Consider the following 25,729-nt stretch of genomic DNA (forward strand, 5'->3'; position numbering starts at 1 on the left):
CGTACAGGAAGTATAAAAGGCAAGTGCTTTGGAGGAGCTGTTACTTGTACTCAGGTGATTCATTTGAAAAGGTTTCCGAAGTGATTATGGCCGCACGACGGAAATTAACAGATTTTGAATGGTAGTTGGAGCTAGATTTCGTCAGTCGTTAGGAAATTCAGTACTCCGAGACCCACAATGTCAAGAGTGTGCCGAGAATACCAGATTTCGGGCATTAACTCTCACCACAGACAACGCAGTGGTGATGACCTTCACTTAACGACCGAGAGCAGCGGCGTTAGAATAGAGTTGTCACTGCTAACAGACAAGCAAAACTGCGTTAAATAGCCGCAGAAATCAATGTGGGACGTACGGCGAAAGTATCCGTTAGAACAGTGCGGCGAAATTTGGCGTTAATGGGCTATGGCAGCAGACGACCGAAGCGAGTGGCATTGCTAACAGCAAAACATCGCCTTCAGCACCCCTCCTGTGCTTGTGACCATATCGCTTGGACCCTAGACGATTGGAAAACCGTGGTCTCCTCAGATGATCAATTTCAGTTGATAAGAACTGATGGTAGTGTTCGAGTGTGGAACAGAACTCCACGAGTCCATGGATCCAGGTTGTCAAGCTGACACTGTGCAAATTTGTGGTAGCTACATAATGGTGTGGGCTCTGTTTACATGGAATGTTCTGAGCCCTCTGATTCATCTGAACCGATCTTCGATTGGAAATGATTACGTTCGGTTACTTGTTGAGCATTTGTTTCCAAGTAATGATGGAATTTGTATGAATGACAATGCGCCATGTCACCGGGCCACAATTATTCGCGATTGGTTTGAAGAACATTGTGTAAAATTCGAGCGAATGATTTGACCACCCAGATCGCCTGACATGAATCCCATCGAACAATTATGGGACATAATCGAGAGTTCACCCGTGCACAAAATCCTGCACCGGCAATACTTTCGCAGTTATGTACAGCTCTAGAGTCAGCTTGGCTCATTATTTCTGCAGGGGACTTCCATCGACTTGTTGAGTCCATGTCACATTGAATTGTTGGACTACGCTGGGCAAAAGGAGGTCTGTCACGAAATTAGGAGGTATTCCTCTACTTTTGTCACCTCAATATATGCTAAATGGGTACAACTTCGGTTTAAGACTAATCAATATGACATGTGAAAACGAATATATCTGTATATTGTAAAGCATTTAAAAAGGAATCTGCCTGATTTTGAGCGCCAACTAGCTACTGTAAACAGTATTTAGGTCCACCATTTCGTAGCAGAACGAAACAGTAATCAAACCACACAGTGAATCCCGACAGGGCTGTATAAAAACGAGGAAGTGACTTGTGTAGCGGAAAGATTATGGCCAGTTTTCATACGGTACAAAAGAACCCATATTTTTTTACCTTAACAAGACGAAAACCAGAAGTGGTAAACATTAACTCCCGAAAAAGCTGGATGGAAAATAAAAGTTAAAATGTGTGTGAGCTCCTAAGGGACCAAACTGCTGAGGTCATCGGTCCCTAGACTTACACACTACTTAAACTAACTTATGCTAAGAACGACACACACACCCATGCTCGAGGGAGGACTCGAACCTCCGGCGGGAGAGGCCGCGCAATCCGTGACGTGGCGCCTCTAACCGCGCGGCCACTCTGAGCGGCCAGTTCGTTTCCATAAGAGCTACTGAGCATAGCAAGTAGACATACGACGATCCTCATCATTTTCGGAAACACATTCCCAACCGGCGGGTAACCATAACGCATAAGTGATTAGGCTCCTGAACCAGTAATTTCCCTTGTTCTTTATATCATTTCTAGAGGATCAGTGGATTTACACTAAGGTGACAGAAGTCCAGGAATAGCTCCTAATATCGTGTTGGACCTCTTTTTGCCAGGTGTAGTGCAGCAACTCGACACGCCATGGACTCAACAGCTCATTGGGAGTTCCCTGCAAAAATATTGAGCCACGTTGCCTCTGTAAACTAAAACTCTGTCCGAACAGGCCTGGGAAGGCCCAACAGTACCGACCGGCCGCCGTGTCATCCTCTCAGCCGAGGGGCGGCACTGGATGAGGATACGGAGGGGTACGTGGTCAGCACACCGCTCTCCCGGCCGTCGTCAGTTTTCGTGACCGCAGCCGCTACTTCTCAGTCAAGTAGCTCCTCAGTTTGGCTCACAAGGGCTGAGCGCACCCCGCTTGCCAACAGCGCTCGGCAGACTGGACGGTCACCTATCCAAGTGCTGCCCAGCCCGACAGCGCTTAGCTTTGTAACTTCGGTGATCTGACGGGAACCGGTGTTACCACTGCGGCAAGGCAGTTGCCCATGTTGCCTCTACATCTGTCCACAATTGCGAAAGTGTTGCTGGTGCAAGATTTTGTGCACTAATGACCTCTCGATTTGTCCCATAAATGTTCGATGGGATTAATGTCGGGCGTTCTGGGTGGCCAAATCATTCGCTCGAATTGTCCAGAATGTCGTTCAAACCAACGGTGAACAAGTATGGCCCAGTGACATGGCATTACCATGGGGACATGAAGGCCATGAATGACTGCAAATGGTCTCCTAGTAACCAAAAATAACCATTTCCAGTCAATGATTGGTTCATTTGGACCTGAGGACCCAGTCCATCCCATGTAAACACAGCCCTCACCATTATGGAGCCACCACCAGCTTGCACGGTTTCTTTTTGACAACTTGGACCCATGACTCCGTGGGGTCTGCTCCACACTCTAACCCTGCCATTAGCTCTTAGCAACTGAAATCAGGACTCATCTTACGCTGCCATCGTCTATTCACTAGATCAGGAGAGGCGCTGCAGGCGGTGTCATGCTATTAGCAAAGTTACACTCACGTCGGTCGTCTGCTGCCATAGCCCATTAACGCCAAATTTCGCCGCACTGCCCTAACGTATACTTTCGTCGTACGTCCCATATTGATTCCTGCGGTTATTTCACTCAGTGTTGCTTGTCTGTTAACACTGACAACTCTACGCAAACGCCGATGCTATCTGTCGTTAAGTTAATGCACTCTCTTGACACTGTGGATCTCGGAATATTTAATTTCCTAACTATTGCCGAAATCTAGCTCCAACTACCATTCCCCCCCCCCCCCCCCCCTTTCAAAGTCTGTTAATTTCCGTCGTGCGGACATAATCACTTCGGAAACCGTTTCAAACGAATCACCTGAGTACAAAAAACGGCTCCGACAACGCACTGCGCTTTGATACCTTGTGTGCGCGATTCTATCGCCATGTGTATATGTGCATATCGCTATTCGATGACTTTTTGTTACTTTATTGTACACTAGGTAAGACTGAGTTTAGATCAGCATCTGGCCATCCAGATTTATGTTTAGCTTAAGGCAAATCTGGGGTAGTTCTTTGGATAGGATTCTGCCGGAGTTCTTCTTTGTACTTATCCTATTTTAGCTTATGGTTGGCGTTTAATGATCTCGTCATCGACAAGACGCTAAATTCTAGTGGCCAGCCCTCTTCCCTATACAGAGTATGTTCCTAAATTTCCCTTATGAACTCCTAAGACGTTCAGAGGGAATGGAGAATATAATGTTTTGAACAGAAACATACATTAGAAACAGACCATTTCTACTTTACAGAAACAAACCAAAGAGAAATATACTAATTTATTGTGACACCCGCGATTACTATATTTGTAACCAAATGTTCAAATGCGTGTGTTATCTTATGGGACTTAACTGCTAAGGTCATCAATCCTTAAGCTTACACACTACTTAACCTAAATTATCCTAAGAAGAAACACAGACACCCATGCCCGAGGGAGGACTCGAACCTCCGCCGGGACCAGCCGCACAGTCCATGACTGCAGCGCCCCAGACCGCTCGGCTAATCCCGCGCGGCATTTGTAACCGAGTACCAAGTATTGCAATAATGCTTCTAGAAACAAAGTAACTGATATCGTAATAAACCTTCTAAGTGGAACGGTATGCTGAGCATCAGTGGCGTAAGAGCACCGAGTGTGCAATTTGACACGCGAATACTCTGTTTCGTGTATACCTTAGAACCGGATATTGATACAGGGTTAGTTAGGTTGTTACACTTTAGTAATTATCAGAGTTACGCCAGCTTACTATTAGTCTTTCAATTAGCAGTCACGAAAGAGTGGAACACATTGTTTTACGTGACTGTTTTTTCCCGTAACACCGAAACTGTTTATCTCACGACATGGCTTCCTTGCAGATAATTATGTACATGCACCCTCATGATCCATGCGTTCTCATGCCGATAGTAATAACTGATCATAAACTTCAATCTGATCAGAATATTGCAGGACTCAGTCACTTGAGGCAGCTGAGTAACATGCAATTTCATCTAGCTTTTTTAAAAACAGTTAACGAGTATGATAATTCAGTGGTCAAATTGGAAGTGAAGAAGAGAGTTTTCAAGTTACATGCAAATTTAAACTTATAAGAGTGATAACTTGCATTACGAGCGCATACCTTAGCTGTGTTTCCCTTTGTAAAAATATGTACAGAGCCCTACGAAAATATTGTGTGTAATACAAAATTTGCATAGAACATTTTTAGCAGTTAAGGTCAATTCTCTTTTGGAGCGCTCTACACTAAAATTCTTTCTTCAGCTCCAACTAACTGGTATCATGCTTCCAAAATGAGAGCACTTGCCCTCGAAATGCAAAGGTACCGAGTTTGAATTTCAGTCTGGAGCACAGTTTTACTCTGTCAATAAATTCAACTGGCAACATGGTTCAGCATTTTCAGTCTTAACCTAGACTGGTAAGCATTTGGAAGGATGGCAGTTCATAATCCCGTCCAGCCTTCCAGATGTAGGTTTTTCGTTGTTACCCCTTAGTCGCTTAAAGCAAATTGCCAGATGGCTAATTTGAAAAGGGCTTCTTCGTCGTTTCCCTATCGGGGGCGGAAAAGGAAATGCCTCCATGTGCGTAGAATATTTTACATTTTCCTTGCGATGGTAGATACAGCACCGGTTTAAGAACAGCAACCACAGTCTGGAAGACATAGATTTAAACATCGTAAAGGTTTTATTATCTCTATGAAGCCAGTATATTTATTTATTTATTTATTTAATCTGATCAGATTAGGGCCATCAGGCCCTCTCTTACATGGGACCAGTGTTCCACACATGCAGCATTTCACACATCAGAGTAACATCATGAACATAGTTTAAATGAGAAAATTAGCTTACTCTAGTGACAATATGAATAAAGGCTAGTGACTAAGACCTAATAAAGTAAATGCGGAAGTATTTTTACAACAGTTGCTATACATACAGATTATGATAAAAGCAATAATAATAACAGTAAAACAAAAAATCAAATAATAATGATAAATATGACTAAGACCTAATAAAGTAAATGCTGGCAGTATTTTTACATCAGGTGCTATACATACAGATTATGGTGAAAGCAATAATAATAACAGTAAAAAAAATCAAATAATAATGACAAACATGAGAAAGATTCGCAATAGTAATGAAGGTTTGTGCAGATGTACATTAATATTTTGGTGTGTAAAGTAGATGTTTACTAGTATAGCGAGTTTTGGGTAAGGGAGGTTTAAGGAGGGGGAGAGAGGGAAGTAATGAGGTGAAGTGCACTCATGTACAGAGGAAGGCATTACTGTTGCTTAAGTAGATACGTCATTAACTGTTTTTTGAAGCCGGTCATGTTTTTAAGTTCTCTAACATAACGAGGGAGGTTATTCCAGAGTCGGGTTCCCGCTACTGTAAAGGACTTGGAGAAGGTGACTGAGCGATGCAGTGGAACGGAGAGGATTTTATTATGATGGGAACGTGTGTTTCTGTCATGTTGTTCCGACATGAGTATTAGGGACGAGGAGAGATATGAGGGACAGTGTACATTTATAAGGCAGTAGATGAGACAGAGTGTATGGAAATCTCTGCGTTTGTCTGCACGCAGCCAGGACAATTTTGCATATGCTGGTGAAATGTGATCAAAAAGTCGAACGTCACAGATATATCGGACGCAGGCATTCGTGACCAGTTCTAGACGTCGGGAATTTTCCTGAGAGAGGCCTTGTAGGATAATATCGCTGTAGTCAATGATTGGGAGTATAAGCGTTTGTACTAATTTCTTTTTCAGATCGAAAGGGAAGAGTTTTTTATATTTTTGTAGGACATGAAGGGATGCTGATGCTTTTTTGCACACTGCAGTTACGTGCTCTGTCCAATTTAGATTCTCATCTATTATTACTCCCAAACTCTTTGCTGAGGGCGAGAAGTTAATAATTGTTCCATTTAGGATAAGAGGTCGTACGGATTCCCGGACCTTTATTTGCACATTTAACAGTTGCATTACATTCATTAAAAAATTACACTTACGTTCATTGTTGATAATTGCATTGCCCTGCCTGAACGAAGACACTTAGCGAGGAGCAGTTGTTAGCACGCTCTACTCGCACTCGGGAGGACGACGGTTCAAACCTGCGTCCGACCATCCAGATTTAGGTTTTCCGAGGTTTCTCTAAATCGCTCCAGGCAAATGCCGGGATGGTTCCTTTGAAAGGGCACGGTTGATTTCCTTCCCCATCCTTGACACAATCCGAGCTTGTGCTCCGTCTCTAATGACCTCGATGTCGACGGGACGTTAAGCCCAATCTTCCTTCCTTCCTTGCTGAACGAAGACATGTTAGAGGCAACTCTGTCAAAAACAGCCGAACATTTTCCTACTCACTTTAAAGACGTCATGGACAAATAGGATGCATGTTGTTCATTCTGGCGGTTCTAGGCGCTTCAGTCTGGAATCGCGCGACCGCTACGGTCACAGGTTCGAATCCTGCCTCGGGCATGGACGTGTGTGATGTCCTTAGGTTAGTTAGGTTTAAGTAGTTCTAAGTTATAGGGGACTCGTGACCACAGATGTTAAGTCCCATAGTGCTCAGAGCCAATTTTTTGTTCATTTTTTTGCAGGAACTCAAACCATTTAACGTAAGCCTTATAACCTGCTCCTTCTTTTTAATTAAAAATTCTTGCAGTAATTTGGCCTTCTCAAATTCGCAAGCAATGGACTTGTCGGTTCTCACAGCATATGAGAGCGAACTTACACCCAAGGTAAGATGCCGGATCATGAGAAATCCTGACCGTGAGCCTACTGACACGGGTCCTATCTATCTCTCCCTTAGAACTGTTCATTATTCCCCACTACAATATTAGCATTAAATGTTTTTTGGAACCTTACGCTTATAAAAACAGCGATTGGTAAAATTATATTAAAATTATTTCAATAAAACAGTCCTGTTCATATGTACGTTGTATATATCTCGTTTGGTGACCGGATTCGGTCTTTTATAAGACGATAATCATACCATATTTTTACACCTTGATGACAGTAAAAGCCGGCGGGGTGGAGCACGTCGCTCTCAAGGCGTGCTGAGCACTGCGGAAATTATTTTCTTCTAGCGTAAATCGGTTCTGCATTAACACATTAGAATATCTACCAAGTTTCGCTGTCATACGGTAATTACAACCCATACTGGACCTCTATAAGTAGTTGCACTTTAATTATAACCACCCGGTGTGTGTTATTCGTATGCCAACGTTTATCTTACATGTGTCAATATTTTTAAACATATGTTGTCGCTCTTCGAACTTTAATATTTGGACTCGGGCTAATAATTCGAGGGTATTATATATGAAAAGAGATATACCGTGACAGACAGGGGCCGTTATTTAATACGAATTTAAAACTATGAGGTTGGAAAAATATTTACTTTCAATTGGAGTTACCCACACAGCTGCCTGGATTCTCCTGTGAGTATAGAGAGTCGCACAATGTTTTTATAGCATTTTGGTCTTTTTTGAATGCTTGTGTCGTCCGCCTGGAAAACATACATTTCACGTGGAAAGTGGAATACTTCTTTCCTTTTGCTCATTGTCGTTATCACCAACGTGCCCATCGTTTCGTTTCATACGAGACGCGAATTAAAAGACACGAAAATCCTAGCATATGTGAGTTGGGGTATACGTATCTTGTCTTACGTTCAGTATCCTAAATTTTACAAAACGTACGCTGCAGTTGATTCAGCTTCCTTTCAGAATTTTCAGGAAGGGTTAAGAAATTCAAAACTCCGGTGATCATGGTAACAAAGTCTTCGTTTTCTTTTGCTTTGTGAATAGAAATTGGTCCAACATCTAGTTGCCTAAAATGAACGATTGTTAAGGAAATGATTTAAAAACTTGAAGAAGGAAGAGAAGTAGCAACTTGTATTCTAAATTACAATTAGAAGTCGTTTACACCATATAGTAATCCATCAAAATACAACTCATGCATGTGGCACGGCAGTCCTAATTCGATATGGAAAGTGTTAATTAAGTCTAAGATTACACCTCTCTTTTACAAGGCTATTGAACACGCTCTTGTAATTTAAGAGAAACAAAAAGAAAGTAATTCATACATGCAGACATTTACAGACTAGCAGGTATCTTATGACAAGAATGGGACAGGTAGTCGATTATGGCCTTATAGTAGGAACCATCCCGGTATTTGCCCGTAATAATTTATGGAAAACACGGGGAACCAAAATCAGGATGGCTGGATGAAGATTGGAGACTCTACCCTCCCGAATAGAAGGCCACTCTGTTAAAACAGTGGGGTGGCCGAGCGGTTCTAGGCGCTACAGTTTGGAACCGCGCGACCGCTACGGTCGCAGGTTCGAATCCTGCCTCGAGCATGGATGTGTGTGATGTCCTTAAGTTAGTTAGGTTTAAGTAGTTCTAAGTTCTAGGGGACTGATGACCTCAGAAGTTAAGTCCCCTAGTGCTCTGATCCATTTGAACCATTTTTTTGTTAAAACAGTGCTACCTCATCCAGTTTGACCCTAGTGTACAATAATGTTTTAAAAATAAGTTATTTAATAATAAAAAAGGTTAATACTATACAGTTCATTCATTCCTTACTCCCAGTCACTACCAACACTACACGCACTATGCACTCATTGTTTCATAACGCTACACGCCTAAAAATTAACGACAATAATAATTTACTTACAGAAACAGGAATTAATTACTACAAAGACACACAGTGTAGAGAATAAAGGGAGAGTAGAAGCTTATGAACTAATAGTTCCTAAATAAGGAATTTGCAGTCTGTGTAGCTAGCCAGTGTGCAGGACATAATGACGAAAGTAACTTTCGCGTGATGTGTCACTACCAAGAAACAAAGGTCAATGAAGATTGGACCATACAGAGAAAGAACTGCTACAGTATAGTACAGAAGTAACTGAAAGAAATACACCATGAGACGATCAGAAATGATATTCTTATTCACAGACAATAATTACAGACAATAATTACACCGAAGCCACCACGAATCGTGGTGGTCACCAGAACATTACAAAAGGCGGGACATGGTTCGTAATAGTGTATGTGATCCCCACAGACGACAGTACACGCTTCGCAACGTGCTCCCATGATGGCCTCCGAGGTTACTAAGGAATTCTCGTGGCAGGGCGTTCCATTCCCCCATCAGCGCAGTTGAGAACTGCTGGTGCATGTGGACGTGCTGAAATTCGTCTCTCCAATGCTTTCCACACGTGCTCAATCAGATTTAAGTCGGGGAACGGGCAGGGCAGTCCATTCGCCGAATTTATTCTCGTTCCAAAAGCTCCTCCACCTGAACTGTTCGAAGAGGTCACGCCTTTTCATGCATAAAAAAATGAAGTCAGGGCCGAATTAACCACTCAAAAGACGCATATAGGGAAGAAGTGCAGTGTCACTATAACGTCCACCGGTGACTGTACCGTGCTAGAAGATTTAGATGTGAGAACGCTCATGCAACATTATGCCTCCCAGCACCATAACATCTGCACCATCAAAAGGATCATTTGACAGCGGTGGACGTACCCTCACATGGCAAGAGTTGGGAGTACGTAATTCAAACAGGAATATTGTCGAACACGATCGGGCTGAAGTTTTGCACACCAATGTGGTTAGGCTCATGAATGGGTGTCGCTTATGGAATAGCGAGGGCTTTCTTGTTAATTACAAAGTGCATACTTTACCTGAGTCCGTGTGTACAGGAAGGCCTTGTACCATTCTAGCTACAGCAATGAAAAGTAATCAGTATTAGGACGAACTCAATTTTGAATTGCACTTTCCTCCAAGGAAACGAAATGAACAAAGTCTGACGACATGGGTGACCAGGAAAAGAACAGATGGCAGAGGAAGCCTTAAGTTTTTTCAAGCATTCCAAAAACTACAATGAAGCAAGGTGTTTCACCAACTGGGCTTGAGGTGCGAAACCGTCGTGGATAAAATGAAAGTTTAATTGGTACTTAGATTCGATTCAATTAATTCTCTAAAGTTGCAGATGCCCTGTGTCTTCATGTCGATTATGTCGAACATACTGGATAAGAAAAATCGAGGTATGTTTATTAGATGCAATTTCACTTTTACTTCCTCTGTTTATTCTCGCTGAAAATATGAGGTAAACTAAAATATAGTATCAGAAGCACAGCTTTGGAGGCAAGATGCGTAGCCAGCGCTCGGCCAAGTTCCACACGCGTCCTCCGAGTACGAAAGTGACGCGAGATTGGCGTGGGTGCCAGAACGTTCACTTTCTGTTATTGGCTGGAAAGTCACTTTTATTCTGACTATATTTGCCTTAATTTATCACTTAGTGGCGTCTTTTTGCACGCACGCATCCATGCAAGCGCGGGCGCGGGCGCGCGCGCTCACACACACACACACACACACACACACACACACACATACACACACACACACACACACACACACACACACAATATTATTAATGATAATGTACTAGTATACGAGTGTCATCCTGAAAGTCATGAACAATCCGTTGTCACGTATGTTAATTTTTATTCTTTAGACACACCATGTGTAAAATGTTAATGTACATACTTTTAGGGAACTTTTAAGTAAAATCCCCATTTTTCGCAGGTTCTCCCACCTTTCTGTAAAACTGGAAATTTCCTTGCGGTACATGTCCATTTGGGTATCCCAAATACGATAACAGATGTCCTCCAGCGTGTCGTAGCGTTGAGATCGCAACTGATCGTTGACAGAACAGAAAAGATGGTAGAAGTGGAGTTCCAGTTCGGAAGGGTGTGGAAGTCTTTCCCACACAGATGTTCTAATTTTCTCTACAATGACAAGAGCAGTATGAGGTACGCGTTATCCTGCTGTAGGATGAGCTTCTTCCTAGGGCTTTTGTCGCGAAATGTACGACGGAGCTTCCAAAGTGTCGAGATGTAGCGGGCAGTATTTATGATATGCCCATGCTCAAGAAAAGCAACCAGAATGTAACCATCGGTATCGCAGAAGACGCTAGCCAATCGAATTGTCATAGATTTCTTTTCGATGGCGAATCCAAACGATGCCATTCCATACTCTAGGATATTGTTTCATGTTAATAATACTGGGATTAGCTTTATCGCCTGTCACAATACTCTTCAAAACGGCGTCTCATTTATTTCAAAATCTCTTAAGAGGACGTTGTGTAACAGTTCTTTTCTGAAGTTAGTGGTCGTCGGTCAATAAACGTAGAACCCAATGGGCACAAAATCTTCTGTAACCCAGACACTGAGCCATTTCCTGTAGTGTACATATATCCTATCGCAAATTTTGTTTGCAATTTCATTCACAATGACACGTTTGTCTTCTCTAATGATGTTGTCTGGGTGTTCGTGTTATCATATTTGAAGTGTTTCACTTGACTCCTAACACTGCTGGAGCCCATTCAAACATTCATATTCCGTATGCACACTGAATTTCATCAGCAGAGTTTACCAGGAATGAAATGACAGCACGTTGTCGAAAGGAAACATCGAGTGTCATTTTGAGTACCATCGGTTTTATTACACTGATGGGATTGCTGTTGCAAGAAAGGATTGCTCACAACTTTCTGTTTGACTCTCATAACAAACTGACACCAAGAAGAAGTACAACGTTTTCGGTTTCTAAACCAGTCGTAAAGCTATCGAATAAACTATTAGACAGAAAAAATTACACTACACAAAGTGATTTAGCGGTTGCAAAATAGTTGAAATGCTTATATGATCACAGGACAATCTTAAATGATTTTAATGTGATATCAATGAAGTCTCTGTTCCAGAGAAGCCGCTTCCTACATTGCCTAAGTAGACTACTGGCAATTCTGGGCGTACTGAGAATCGACTTAATATTGTCGTCGTCTAGCTGCGGAAGCAGCTCGGGTTATATGAACTTCATGTGTTTGGAATAGATCATATATTGCGTCCAGGTTCTAGTGTGTGTAGAGCAACATCTCATGTTGACTACGGTCCGAGCGTGAATGGTTCAAATGGCTCTGAGCACCATGGGACTTAACATCTGAGGTCATCGGTCCCCTAGAACTTAGAACTACTTAAATCTAACTAACCTAAGGACATCACACACATCCACGCCCAAGGCAGGATTCGAACCTGCGACCGTAGCGAGCGCGAATGGCACGATCTTTTACAGTACGGACTGACGAAGACTGTACAGCACGCTAGGAACTTCCTGGTGCCTATCATCAGACTACAGATGATGGAGACAAACACATTAGATGATGTGGTGCCACTTACCGTCAGCTCTATCGTATCAGATTCTACGGTCCCTGAGGTCAGTATTGATACAGTTACTGTTACGTGGCACAGTCCATGGCAACTTAATGAAGTTAGATTAAAAGCACAGAATCCTTTGAACATATTTCATCATCGAGTCTGATTTGGTGTGTCAACAGACCACTGGGAATATGAATTACGTAGCACTGCAATCTCATACGAGTCACGCATCAAAATGAGGGATACTCAAGTACTTGGTCTCGAGATTCTTAGCGTAATAATGAGGTCCACACTACATCACATAGTGTTACTAAACCTGGAGCTATGGTGTGGGCAGCAGTAACTGTTGACTGTTGGATCCCAACTGTTACGTACACGAAATGCTATCAGTTCACTTTTGCTATTTCTTGTACGCTTCTATTAGAATTCTGCTGCAAAGTAACATTAAAGCCGACAATTCAACCGTGGTACAACATGTTTTGTAGGTCAGTAACATATTCCACTGACCTGCACATGTGCTGAGAGAAATTGGGACAACGTGTACTTCACTGGCCACGTCTAGCAATCAGGTATTGCCGTCATTTGTAGAAAAACATTCGGGAAGATTGGAGAAATACGTTTTAGGATAACTGCGGCTTCATGATGGTACAACGCATAACAAACTCCTTGCACGTATGTACACTCGTGACGGCCCACACCATGCGCTAGAGGTTGTATTTGGGACTTCCATTACTGTTTAGAGTCCCTTCTTATCATTTACCCTTAGCGTTGCGTAGATTGTGTAATCATTTTCATAGTTATGCAGTTATCAAGGAATAAATTACTTCTGAAAAATATTTAACTTCTTTTGTTCCATAGTATACCTGAGGATTCGACAAGCGAGCGAAGCATGACATACTTATTTTTGGCTCATCGGGTCTTTTTATTATTACACAGAAAAGTGACAGTTTGGTTCTCTATTGTTTTTATTGATGTACTTCTATGTAATGGTGTTAGCAATGACGTATGAGAAGTCCAAGCGCCAGTATTTCGTTTTCAACTTCAGAGGATCGCTCTCTCTGCTACGTGGATTCAGAGTGATACGTGGTCACTCGAATAGTGATCGTCAACACCTACCATCTGAGCAGCATCTGGTCAGATGGGTAGTTTAAAACCATCATGAAGTTATGATGATTTATTGTAAGCGTCCATTATTGAGGAAATTTAAAGCTACATGCTGAATGAGACTCTCAACCACTATAGCCCATGGGATAGCAAAAGAGAAGCCCCACAATATATTACATGAACTTAACATTCCACTGACACAGAAAAGGTCTGCGAGATTTTGCCGGTGAGGCTATTGAAACTTTAAATGTGAAACCGAATTTCTGGTGTAAAGAAGATAGAACACATCTTTGCCCCGCACTGGAGAAATGCCACCACTGGTACTGTAGTTAGCTGGTGGCGATGGAGGTAAAGGCTGTACGACATTTATTAATGGGGAAGACAACCATACCCAGCTTCACATATTTACTAAGATGTCGTTTAACTGCAGTGAGGCACCCTAGTTTTGTGATTTGCACTGGATTCGAAAAAAAGTCTTGAATTATGTGGCATAGCCTGATGTCACGAATTTTGACACTGTCGTACAACAATGACCAGCGAAGCATCCATCGTATCCATTCAAGTGCTAAGCAAACGAAACGTAATGGTGGTAACTGTTGCAGTCGCACCCTGGAAGTGGGTTGTGAGTACTAAAACATGGGAAAATTCCTTCAGTAAGCGACAAAAATTTCAGGTTTTGAACAAGGTTTGTTGTAAACTACTCTACATTATTTTAAGTGAGCACTCTCCTGCGGCTCTATAAGTTTGCGGCTCACATAAAACCCCTTGGAAAGTATAAGGGTCGATCAAAAAGTTTCCATTCGGAGGCCGTGCAGTCCACAATCGCTATGCCAACTGGGCAAAATCGCCGTGAGCACTGAGGGAATCATTCCGCCGGCGCTCCAGGTTGAAGATGCCCGTTTGGTAAAACACAGTGTCGTTCTGAGTGAGGAAGTCTGTAACTGCCCGCTGCACACCCTCGTCCCACAGGAATCGTCGGTCCTCGAAGGCCTTTTTTAAGGGACTGAAGGCGTGATAATTGCACGGGGAGAGACCAGGAATACAGGGCGAGTGCTCAAGTGTCCCCCACTTGAGTTGGCATAATTTCTGTCTTACGACATTAACGATATGGGGACGTGCATTATCGTGAAGCAGCACCCTTTCTCGCACCATTCTACAACGGTGGTTTTCGACGAACGTGCTGCCCCAAACATATTCTTCATTCTCTGATGGACATCTGCCAGTGTTTGTCTTTCGGCAGCCACGATGGTTGTGTTTGGACGCATTTGGTAATAATGTTGCCACAATTCACGTTTCCGAATTTACCGCACGCATGTCAAAAAGATTCGAATGCCACACTGTTCCCTTATCTACATGTCGGTGCCTATATACACGCATCGGAGGCGCGCTACGGCAAATACGCTGCAGTAACGCCCTCAAACGGAAAATTTTTGATCTCTACTTACAAATAGTGATGCGGAATTGGGGACTGTTCCTTGAACATTTAAGTGACCATCGGAAACCGCCCAGAAATCACAAGCGTCGAGATTAACACTTCAACAGCTTATGAGTACAAACGGATTAACACTGCAATTCTCCAATGTGGACTGACGCGCGTAACCGAAGTTTTAAACTCACGCTAGTGCAAATAGTTCGAATCATGTTGGCGGAAGAATTTGTTATCTACCTGCATCTATAGCTACATGATTTCTCCTCAATTCACATTTAAGTGTTTTGGAGAAAGTTCATAGAATTTGGGTAAATGTGGGAAAGAGGTGTTATTGTATAGCGCTTGATGACCAACTGTGCACCAGTGCCTGTGTTAACAATAAATTGCCTCGACATTCAGCAGCGGAGTGAATGCGTGTGACACTCAGAGATCCATTTGTCAGATGGTGACGGTAAGTTCGATGGTCCTATTGGCGTAATTGCGAACGAGTGTGCTGCATGTGGCACCTGGTTTCATCCTCCCCTGATTCAACAAAAGCTTTACACTCTACACGCCTTCATCACATTCACCAACAATAATCATTCAAAAGTGGCTGGTGGGCTAAGTCGGTGGGTGTCAGACTATAATGGTTCAAATGGCTCTGAGTTCTATGGGACTTTACTTCTGAGGTCATCAGTCCGCTAGAGCTGAGAACTACTTAAACCTAACTAACCTAAGGACATCACACACATCTATGTCCGAGGCAGGATTCGAACCCGCTACCGTGGCGGTCGCGCAGTTTCCAGACTGTAGCGCCTAGTACCGCTCGGCCACCCAGGCAGGCGTCAGACTATAAATCCAAAGACCACGTGCTCAGTGCTCAGTCGGGTCTAGAAAATTTTCCGTTATATATCGCATTTTTCACTTGTGGCAATGATTTGCGTAAATGAAAAATTATAAACTACACTGTGGTTCCTAGTTCACGTTTAACTGTAGCTCTCTATATCACAGGCAAGTCAGATCAAAAGCCAGAGAAGGAAAGGGCCATGCTCACTAAAGCACCACAGCGTGCAAACTAACCAAGCTAACATTTGGGTCTGACAGCTTTACTTTTAAACACATAAACGTAATCTACAACTCTTTCTCTCTCTCTCTCTCTCTCTCTCTCTCTCTCTCTCTATTTCTCTCTCTCTCTCTCTCTCTCTCTCTCTCTCTCTGTCTCACACACACACACACACACACACACACTCACACACACACACCAAGAAGCGAAGGTGTCAGGTAAAAATTATGTTCAACTAGGCGGCAGAGCGAGCTGACAAGCATCATCTTCCTGCTGTATAAATCAAATACAACACTTCGGATGTGAAGCCCGCCTAGTACGACTCAGAGCACCAAAGCCTCCAGATCTCCCGATTGAGCGGAGTGGTGGTGTTATTCATGATAAACAAATACTTGTATGCTATGCGTGTGATGATAAATAACGCGTTACGGGCTCAAGGCAGTTATGGACACTGCAGTATCTGACTAGATATGGTCCAAACAGAGGTAAATAAACGAAGTGTTACAGAGGTTAAGAAAATGGAGTCACTCTCAACACAGGAGACTTCAAATTGCCTTACGGCCTTTCTGATTTAGGTTTTCCGTTATTTCTATAAATCACAGGCTGCTTCAAAACGACGACACTCGATTCCTTCTCCTGCTCTCATCCGATAGTAAACGCAATATTAATATAGATTCTATCTTTTCTTAACTTTAATGACGTTGAAATTCGTCAAGGGAAATGGAAAGTGTTCAGTTAATTTTCTAAGAGACTTTAATCTTTTATTTAAGAACAACAGAGACACTTCGATGTAACTTTTTTAACTTGTTGTAGTTGCATTTAATATCTAGAGGGTTGAAGGAACGACTAAGATTAAAGGAAGAAATCAGCGCCCAGATTCTTGCCTAGGTTTGCACTGTCGTTGGCTTAGGCTTAGTTGAGAACCTAGGTGCGTTTTGTGTCACTTTGTGTCACATAACAGCTATCCCATCAACGGGATTCCAAAAGAGGTAAGGGCTAGGGCAGTGAACTCATGTGTACCTGCAACAAACTGCCACGAGAGTCATCTCTGGAGTTGCGTTTGGAGCCGTCGTGTCTTTACATGTGCTATACCTTTGTAACGTACTGCAGACACGTCCGACATGCCTCAAGGAAATGCAACCAGCTGGCGTAACTAATTTCCGTGTTCATAGCGCACAACTAACGAGGACGCGCAAGCTCCTCACCTTTCTATAACTCATTATTCTTCCATTTTCAAGTTTCTGCTCCTCACCGTACTCTTATGAGTAATGTAAGTGATTCTTCGTACGGTTGGAAGTAAGAAGGAAGCCTAAATGCAACGTCCTGGCGACATTGTGGTCATTAGGGACCGTGCAGCAAGTCACATTGGTTAAGCATGCGGGGAGCAATCGGTCGTAACTTTATCATAGATACCATTGCACTGTTCACCGTAAGTAATTTAAATACTAGACAACTGATTCGTATTCGTAAAGAGTGTTGGCTAAAATCTTCGACACACGTCTTGCTTTAGCCGTCCTGTGGTTTTCCTAAGCACTTCAGGAGAACTGGGATGATTTCTGTAAAAGTTTATAATCAATTCTTTCTCTTACGTTATCCGACTGAGTTCCTCAGACTTGACTAGATATTAAACTCTAGTCTTTCTTCTAAGATCCTTGCAATGACTTAGGCAAACTACGGACAATCTACATCAGGATGAGCGGATGACGATTTGAACCCATCTCCTTACTCAAGCGAGTGTTATGTCTAAACCCACTGCACCACTGTGCTCCTAGTTGTGTTTGCATTAAGTGCTCGCTTATATTCCGTTCTTAATTGTGTTGTTCTCATTACATTGTTTATATTGTCCAACCACTGTTCCAGAATGAGAATGTACGTGGTCAGGTATTAAACCAATCCATGGTAGTCAAAATAAAAAAAAAAAAAATAGGACACACACAATGATAGCTACTCATTAAGTTCATTATTGTCGTGCTAATTCATAAAGAAAGCTATTTGTGTATTGTTTCATGTGTACAAGATGTCACATTTTCCTACTTTTTTTACGTCAACGAATTTATAATTTTTTAAAAAGTATTGTTATTACATTAAATGAGTTACTAAGTCCAAGCAAATCCGCTTCGGGAGCATGTAAGGTTTGCGGAAGATCTTACTTTGGTAAACATCGTTCGATTGGATAATTGATTTTTATATATTTCCCGTTACCTCACTGAACACATACACAAATAAATTAAGCTCGTCATGAACGATATTTGCAACTATGACATCAATCATTAATTGACTGCCTTCTGTAAAACAACTAGGCCTGTTATCGCTGGACAAAGACAGCGTCGAATCTATCTCAGATACTGAATGTGTGGCTTAGTGGTTTAGACAGTAGACTCGCCTGCGGGAGGAAGTCTCTTTCGTCCATTCAGGTTTAGATTTTCCGTGGTTGCTCCAACATCCCCTGGCCTAAATGCCGGATGGTTTCTTTCAAAAGGACACGGTCAATTTCATTTGGGACTCTGAGCTTGTGTTACGTCAGTACCGACAACGCCGTCGACGGGGCGTTATATGCTGATCTTCCATCGTTCCTTTCGCATTCGGGTGTTTACCAGCTATCGGAATTACATTTTTTTACCGTGATAACGGTGGTGTCACGGCAATGATTAGCGAATTTGCTTCTCGGGTCATGTCACCCGTTCAAGGAGGCACGGTACTGTAAGTATATAAATACAATTTAAACATAATTCAGAATGTTACATGGGCATGCGATTACTTACAGGTATTTTATAAAGGTCTTAAATTCTCTTTGTTAGGAAATCATCAACACATTGCATAGAATGGAAAAATCACGACTGGAAACAAAAAGATAATGAGATAATTTATCTATGTAAAAAGTTTAATGTTTGTTGTTGCGACAGAATATCACACTCGATTTTGTGATGCAGAGCGGGCGACTTTTGATATACGTTTGGTACGGCACATCTTAGATGTACTGACGTTTTAAGTCGCACGGCGTTAATTATCAGTGATTTTTCTATCCAGGTTTGTGATTTCTCACTGCGTATTTCGGTCGACCGGCTACGTGCATCTGATTCCGTTGTCCACAGTTTACGTCACTAAATCGACCATGTGGTTGGTTGAGGACGACGATTTCATAAGTGCCTAAAGATAGCAGCCGTTGAGATCGTCGCATTCATCACGAAAATTCTGCAAAGCGGCTTAGAACTCCAAGCAATACAGCTTGTTTAAGGGATACAACTTGTTTAAGGGATTATTTTAGAAGAGGTACAGAGTAGAAATTCCACACGCGAACAAGCGGTAATTCAGAGGAGAATGCTACTGGTATAGTGTTAACCGCTTCACGTTTCTATGAATCTGGTCTTTATATCGGAAATGCGGGAATACAAGCGAGAAATGAGAAGACTATTTAGTATTACACCGAGTCAATACGATTAAATTAAACACAAGACGTATTTAAAATGAACGTCTGACGTGGCTGTATTTATTGTGGTAAGTTACTATGGGACCAAACTGCTGAGTTCATCGGTCCCCAGGCTTACACACTACTTAATATAACTTAAACTACCTTACGGAAAGAACAACACACACACCCATGCCCGAGGGAGGACTCGAACCTCCGACTGGGGGAGCAGCGCGAACCGTGGCAAGGGGCCCAAGACCGCGTGACTATCCCGCGCGGCGACGTGGTTGTTTGAAGCCTATTATTCATTTATTTTCTTGCATCAGTTTACGTCTTCAAGGGTCCATGGAATTAATTCGTTCCAAGATTTTAGATTATTCCAGCATGGAGCTAGACAATTAAAGGCACATTTGTACGATATCCAGTGTTAATCTGAAGTTGTTACGTAGCTAGTTCTCCATGGTGAGACACAAAAGAAGTCACGGTCACTGCTGCTGCTAAGTAGTTTACGATTTGACGTCCCGTCGGCTACGAGGCCGTTAGAGAAGGAACATAAACTCTAACTTGCCGAGAATGTGGAAACAAAACGGTCGCGTCTATTAAAAGAATAATTCCGCGATTTGTTTTCGGTGATTTAAGGAAATCACAGGAATCTTAAAACTGGATGGCCGAACGATGATGCCTCGATCATGCTTATCCCGAACGTGAGTCTAGTGATACAAGGACGACGCTACGTCGCTCGCCGATTGATACTTTGGGTATAATGAATATGTTGGAACGTCATAAGGATTTCATAGAGCACTAATGCAGTGAATAGAGATAGTGTAATATATCCATTGACAGAAGAGTCAATACATTCCTTCCCGCTTCCCCCTCCCCCCGTCTCCCCTGCCCTGAGCCAAAAAATTACATTACTTTGAAAGACAGTATGACAAGAAAAATGTCACAGTAGTGTAGCGAGAATTAACAACAGGAAGTCTGGCACGATGCTGATCTTAGCATGAGTCAGATACGATAAAGGTGAACTCCTTTTTTGCCTAGCTCGACGAGAAAAATAAAAAGTGGAAGGCTTGCAACGGCGAGCTCACTGCGATGGCTCTCGGGACATGAGCTGCGGGCGGAGCAGCTGCCAGAGGAAAGTGGTGCCACTGACACACATACTCCTTGTTTATTTGTGTAAACAAGTTTTTGCTGCCCACGCTGCACCTACTTTCAACGGAAGTAATATGCTACGATACTAAACGTGCCGAGATTTGTCTGTTATCCGCACATAACAGACATTGCATTTATTTGTTGCTTATCTGACTTACAATTATTCCTGACAGCGACGTAAGTACGGAAAGATTAATTTAAAATTAATTTATGGCTAGAATTTACACCTCGAAATACTCGTGATACTTACTAAAGATAAATTGTTTTATGTACGGGTTTCAAGGTATCTGAGTTAAGATTAGAGATTCTAGATCGAAATAAAATTAATGCTTTATAAATGCAGTGCTGCAGGGAAACAAGAAAGAAAGAGGAGCTAGATGTCTGCGATCCGTTGATATCAAGGTCATTACACACAAGAACACGGATGGAAATTGGCTATGACTTTGTTTGAGGATTCATACTGGTATTCGCTTCAAGTCATTTATGACAACTAGGATAACCTGTATCCGACAGTCAGGCACAATACTGAATACGACACCTTCAATATCGCAACCTATGCGCCGACTCATAAGGCTTATGACGAAAGGAATACGATTAGACTGGATCCTACGATAAAGAACGATAAAGTCACAAACACGAATTGTTATTCTTCGCAACCAATGATTGCAGATTAAGTGTCTGACCACATCCACACGAACACTAAACAAGATTATTAACCAATTTCAGTCTAATGGGTTCAAATGATGGCTCTGAGCATTATGAGACTTAACTTATGAGGTCATCAGTCCCCTAGAACTTAGAACTACTTAAACCTTACTAACCTAAGGACATCACACACACCCATGCCCGAGGCAGGATTTCATACTGTAGCTCCTAGAACCGCTCGGCCACCCCGGCCGGCTTAATGGGTAACAGGTTCAAGTATGTCTTCACGGATCTACTTATCAGTTGTTAACGGTGGCATCTGATGACTTCCTTCTAAATCTACATCCATATATATACTCAACAAGTCACATTAAGGTGTGTGGCGGAGGGTACTTCGTGTACCACTGTCACTTCCCTTCATTTCCTCTTCCATTGGCGAATAGTTAGCTGCAAGGACGATTGTTGGTAAGCATCCGTGCGTGCACCGAGCCCGAATCTCTCAAAATTTACCTTCATGATCTTTTCACATACTTAGGAGGAAGCATTATATTGGTTGATTCATCTAGGAACGTACGCTCTAGGAACATTAACAGTAAATCACGCCGTGATGCAGAACGCCTCTCTTGCAGCGCCTGCCACCGGAGTTTTCTCAATAACTGTCTGACGCTTTCGTGCTTACTAAATGAAGGTGGAATATTGAAAACGGTTTTCCCTCAGAGCTGCGCTGATAGCTGATTAAACACCTATGCGTGGTAACATCTGTGAACCAGAATTGAGTCTGCTCTCATTATTTTCCCTAGGTTCAAATAGCTCGGAGCACTATGGGACTTAACATCTGTGGTCATCAGTCCCCTAGAACTTAGAACTACTTAAACCTAATTAACGTAAGGACATCACACACAACCATGCCCGAGGCAGGATTCGAACCTGCGACCGTAGCGGTCACAAGGTTCCAGACTGAAGCGCCTGTAACAGCACGGCCACACCGGACGGCATTTCCCTAGGCACATCGCGTGCTACAACATACAGCTTGTCGAATTCACTCGCAGGGAACACTTTCTTTCTTTGCGTTTCGAAGGCGTCAACGTCACTTCTCGTAAGATAAAATAAGGAGAAGGAACTTCCTGGCAGATTAAAACTGTGTGCCCGACCGAGACTCGAACTCGGGACCTTTGCCTTTCGCGGGCAAGTGCTCTACCATCTGAGCTACCGAAGCACGACTCACGCCCGGTATTCACAGCTTTACTTCTGCCAGTATCTCGTCTCCTACCTTCCAAACTTTACAGAAGCTCTCCTGCGAACCTTGCAGGGAACACTTTCTTTCTTTGCGTTTCGAAGGCGTCAACGTCACTTCTCGTAACCTTGCAGAACTAGTTCTGCAAGGTTCGCAGGAAAGCTTCTGTAAAGTTTGGAAGGTAGGAGACGAGATACTGGCAAAAGTAAAGCTGTGAATACCGTGCCTGAGTCGTGCTTCGGTAGCTCAGATGGTAGAGCACTTGCCCGCGAAAGGCAAAGGTCCCGAGTTCGAGTCTCAGTCGGGCACACAGTTTTAATCTGCCAGGAAGTTTCATATCAGCGCACACTCCGCTGCAGAGTGAAAATCTCATTAAGGAGAAGGAGTTTGGAGAAAACAAATACCACATCTATGATGTTACGAAAGGTAGAAGCCGATACAGCGCAGTGTTTTACGTTGTAAATTTGTTACCTGTGGTGCAACCACTTTCTACAGTTGCCACAATCACCATCTTTTTCCTTAACCGACAGGATCATTGCTGTTCTCTTCGTTCTCATCGCTCCTGATATTATGGAACTGTTCAAGTTTGGTGAAGCAGTAATAAGAGCCTGTACTCATAACCAGAAGTTCAATGATTCTAAACGCTCCTAAAATTACTTCAGACAAATATTAAGTGGCATTATATGCAAGCACACTGTCAGTTTCTTCACTGATGCCATCTGTCTCACCTGGTAATACGTTTTTACCGACTGCGTCATCTAAGACAAGTATGTCCTGAAAAAGCAAGTATATATCGAGAATGATAGTCTGAAAGTAATTTTGGGCCACATTTGACATCGTCATTACAGCCTAGTTACCTTGCGAAACAACATATTGCCGTAGACAGCTATCCTAATCACGCGAAAAAACCAGGAAGTCTCAAACTCGCGCTGCTTTCAGTATCTTTAGCGAGGAGCTGCGTGCGATCTGAGTAACAAAAACCGATTAGGTAGAGAGGAAGGAATGTCATGAGCTCAGATCAAGTGAGAAATGGAATGTAAAACCACAGATATAACCACTTTTGACAGAATTTTGTTAACAGTGAATCTAGTGTGATACAAAAGGTTTTCTTCGGTGTCAGTATTGCATAATTGCAACAAATCGGCTTTCGCAGTGTCTGAGACAGTGTCATCTGGTAAGAAGCCTTTTTTCTGTAACCCTTTCCTGAGTTCATGCAACGCCACAACAAGCGCCAGTTCAGAGTGACACTCAAACGGAGGTTGACTGCTTAGATTTTTGGTGGTCGTACGGATTTCTTCGCCCACATAGTGCAGATGGCTCAGGAAATATTAGGGCAAGCTGATTTCAATAAGTAAACTAGGACTCCGGGTTGCATATAGTATGTTAAAACACTTCGCAGTGTCTTACTGAGTGGCAGCGTAAGTCAGTTTTTGCCATGTTTCGTACACAAAATACTGAGATACACATTCTCAGTTCACCTCTGCTCCTTGACTGGTGCAAGCTACATGTTTGTCTGCCACATCCATCATCAGTATTATTTTCATCATACTACACGCACAACGGACAAAAATGGTTCAAATGGCTCTGAGCACTAAGGGACTTAACTTCTGAGGTGATCAGTGCCCTAGGACTTAGAACTACTTAAACCTAACTAACCTAAGGACATCACACACATCCATGCCCGAGGCAGGATTCGAACCTGCAACCGTAGCGGTCGCGCGTTTCCAGACTAGCACGTAGAACGACCTTTTTTTTTTTTTAAACTCATTTTGTTCGTTGCATCTGCTCGGGGCGGACGGCGTAAGACATCCGTTTAAGTTCGTTGTTGATCGATTAACTCAGTATTTTTTTATTACAGAGGGCAGCTAACCCACTGACCGAACACGCTGAGCTATCGTGCCGGCTAGCCACTCGGCCGCTCCGGCCGGCTCTCAACGGACACAATGTAGTCAGTTACATACTGAAGTTGGATAAAGATTCAGAGATTAACTCATAAGTTGAAGCAGAACATCTTTGAACGAATAATCAAAACAATCTACTAGTCAAGAGACGTCTTATCTCCGGATTACGCTTGTTCCTGTGTTACTCTGAAGCCTCACGTGGGCGTGATTCAGTTCTGCTGATTTTAGTGACTATTAAATAACGATTATGGCCAGACATTCAGAAACAAAAGATCAAATGCTGTCCGTCATGTTACGAAGGTGGATGTGGCATCACCACTCTTATATTCCACAGTTCACACAGCTGAACGCGAACGAAGACTCTGGGGCTGAAAAGAATACTGGCTTCCAGCTTATTTACATGTCCATCTCTTTCCTTCGGAGAGCTGACACCTGCCGTCGAACATCTCGCGCTAAAGCTACACTGGGAGATGACCCGTGTTTTGTGGGAGCCAGAGATAAACGTACACGCGGCGAGCCCACGGTGCCTACCTGGTCGCTCGCGCCGGCTGCGGACTCACCTGGCGCGAGAGGCATGTTGCGGCGGCTCGGCGGCGACTGGCGTCTGCCGCTGCCGACCATCACCTTCTCCCGGCTGACCCACTGGCCGCCACAGCGAGGCGCGCATTCCCGGAACAAGGCCGGCCGCGGGTTCACTGCCCGCCCTCCCCCTCTTTCTCCTACCGCTCTTGGGCCGTTGTCGATTTCCATCGGGCACCGTCGAATCCCGCTACGTACTTCTGGGAGGGCCTGACGAAAACAATCTGAGGAGATACCATTCACTAGTGTTATGGAGGAATGAGGTTCAAATCGCCGTCCGAATACACTAGATATCGCTTCAGTTCACACACGTTGAAGTTACACTACTGGCCATTAAAACTGCTACACCGCGAAGATGGCGTGCTACAGACGCGAAATTTAACCGACAGGAATAAGATGCTGTGATATGCTAATGATTAGCTTTTCAGAGCATTCACACAAGGTGGCGACACCTACAACGTGCTGACATGAGGAAAGTTTCCAACCGATTTCTCATACACAAACAGCCGTTGATCGGCGTTGCCTGGTGAAACGTTGTTGTGATGCCTCGTGTAAGGAGGAGAAATGCGTACCATCACGTTTCCGACTTCGATAAAGATCGGATTGTAGCCTATCGCGATTGCGGTTTATCTTATCGCAACATTGCTGCTCGCGTTGATCGAGATCCAATGAATTACCAGAATATGGA

General features: G+C 43.1%; 1 protein-coding gene across 1 annotated transcript in view; it reads right to left on the reverse strand.

The window, feature by feature from the left end:
* The window catches only part of LOC124556589, a 131,804-nt gene extending 106,760 nt beyond the window's left edge, over positions 1 to 25,044 (reverse strand). The window contains exon 1 of the mRNA XM_047130557.1: positions 25,023 to 25,044. Coding sequence (XP_046986513.1) covers positions 25,023 to 25,038 — 16 coding nt within the window. The 5' untranslated portion in view covers positions 25,039 to 25,044. The remainder of the gene's footprint in view (positions 1 to 25,022) is intronic.
* Positions 25,045 to 25,729: the final 685 nt, after the last annotated feature.

Source organism: Schistocerca americana, chromosome X, assembly GCF_021461395.2.
Source record: "Schistocerca americana isolate TAMUIC-IGC-003095 chromosome X, iqSchAmer2.1, whole genome shotgun sequence".
NCBI lineage: Eukaryota > Metazoa > Arthropoda > Insecta > Orthoptera > Acrididae > Schistocerca > Schistocerca americana.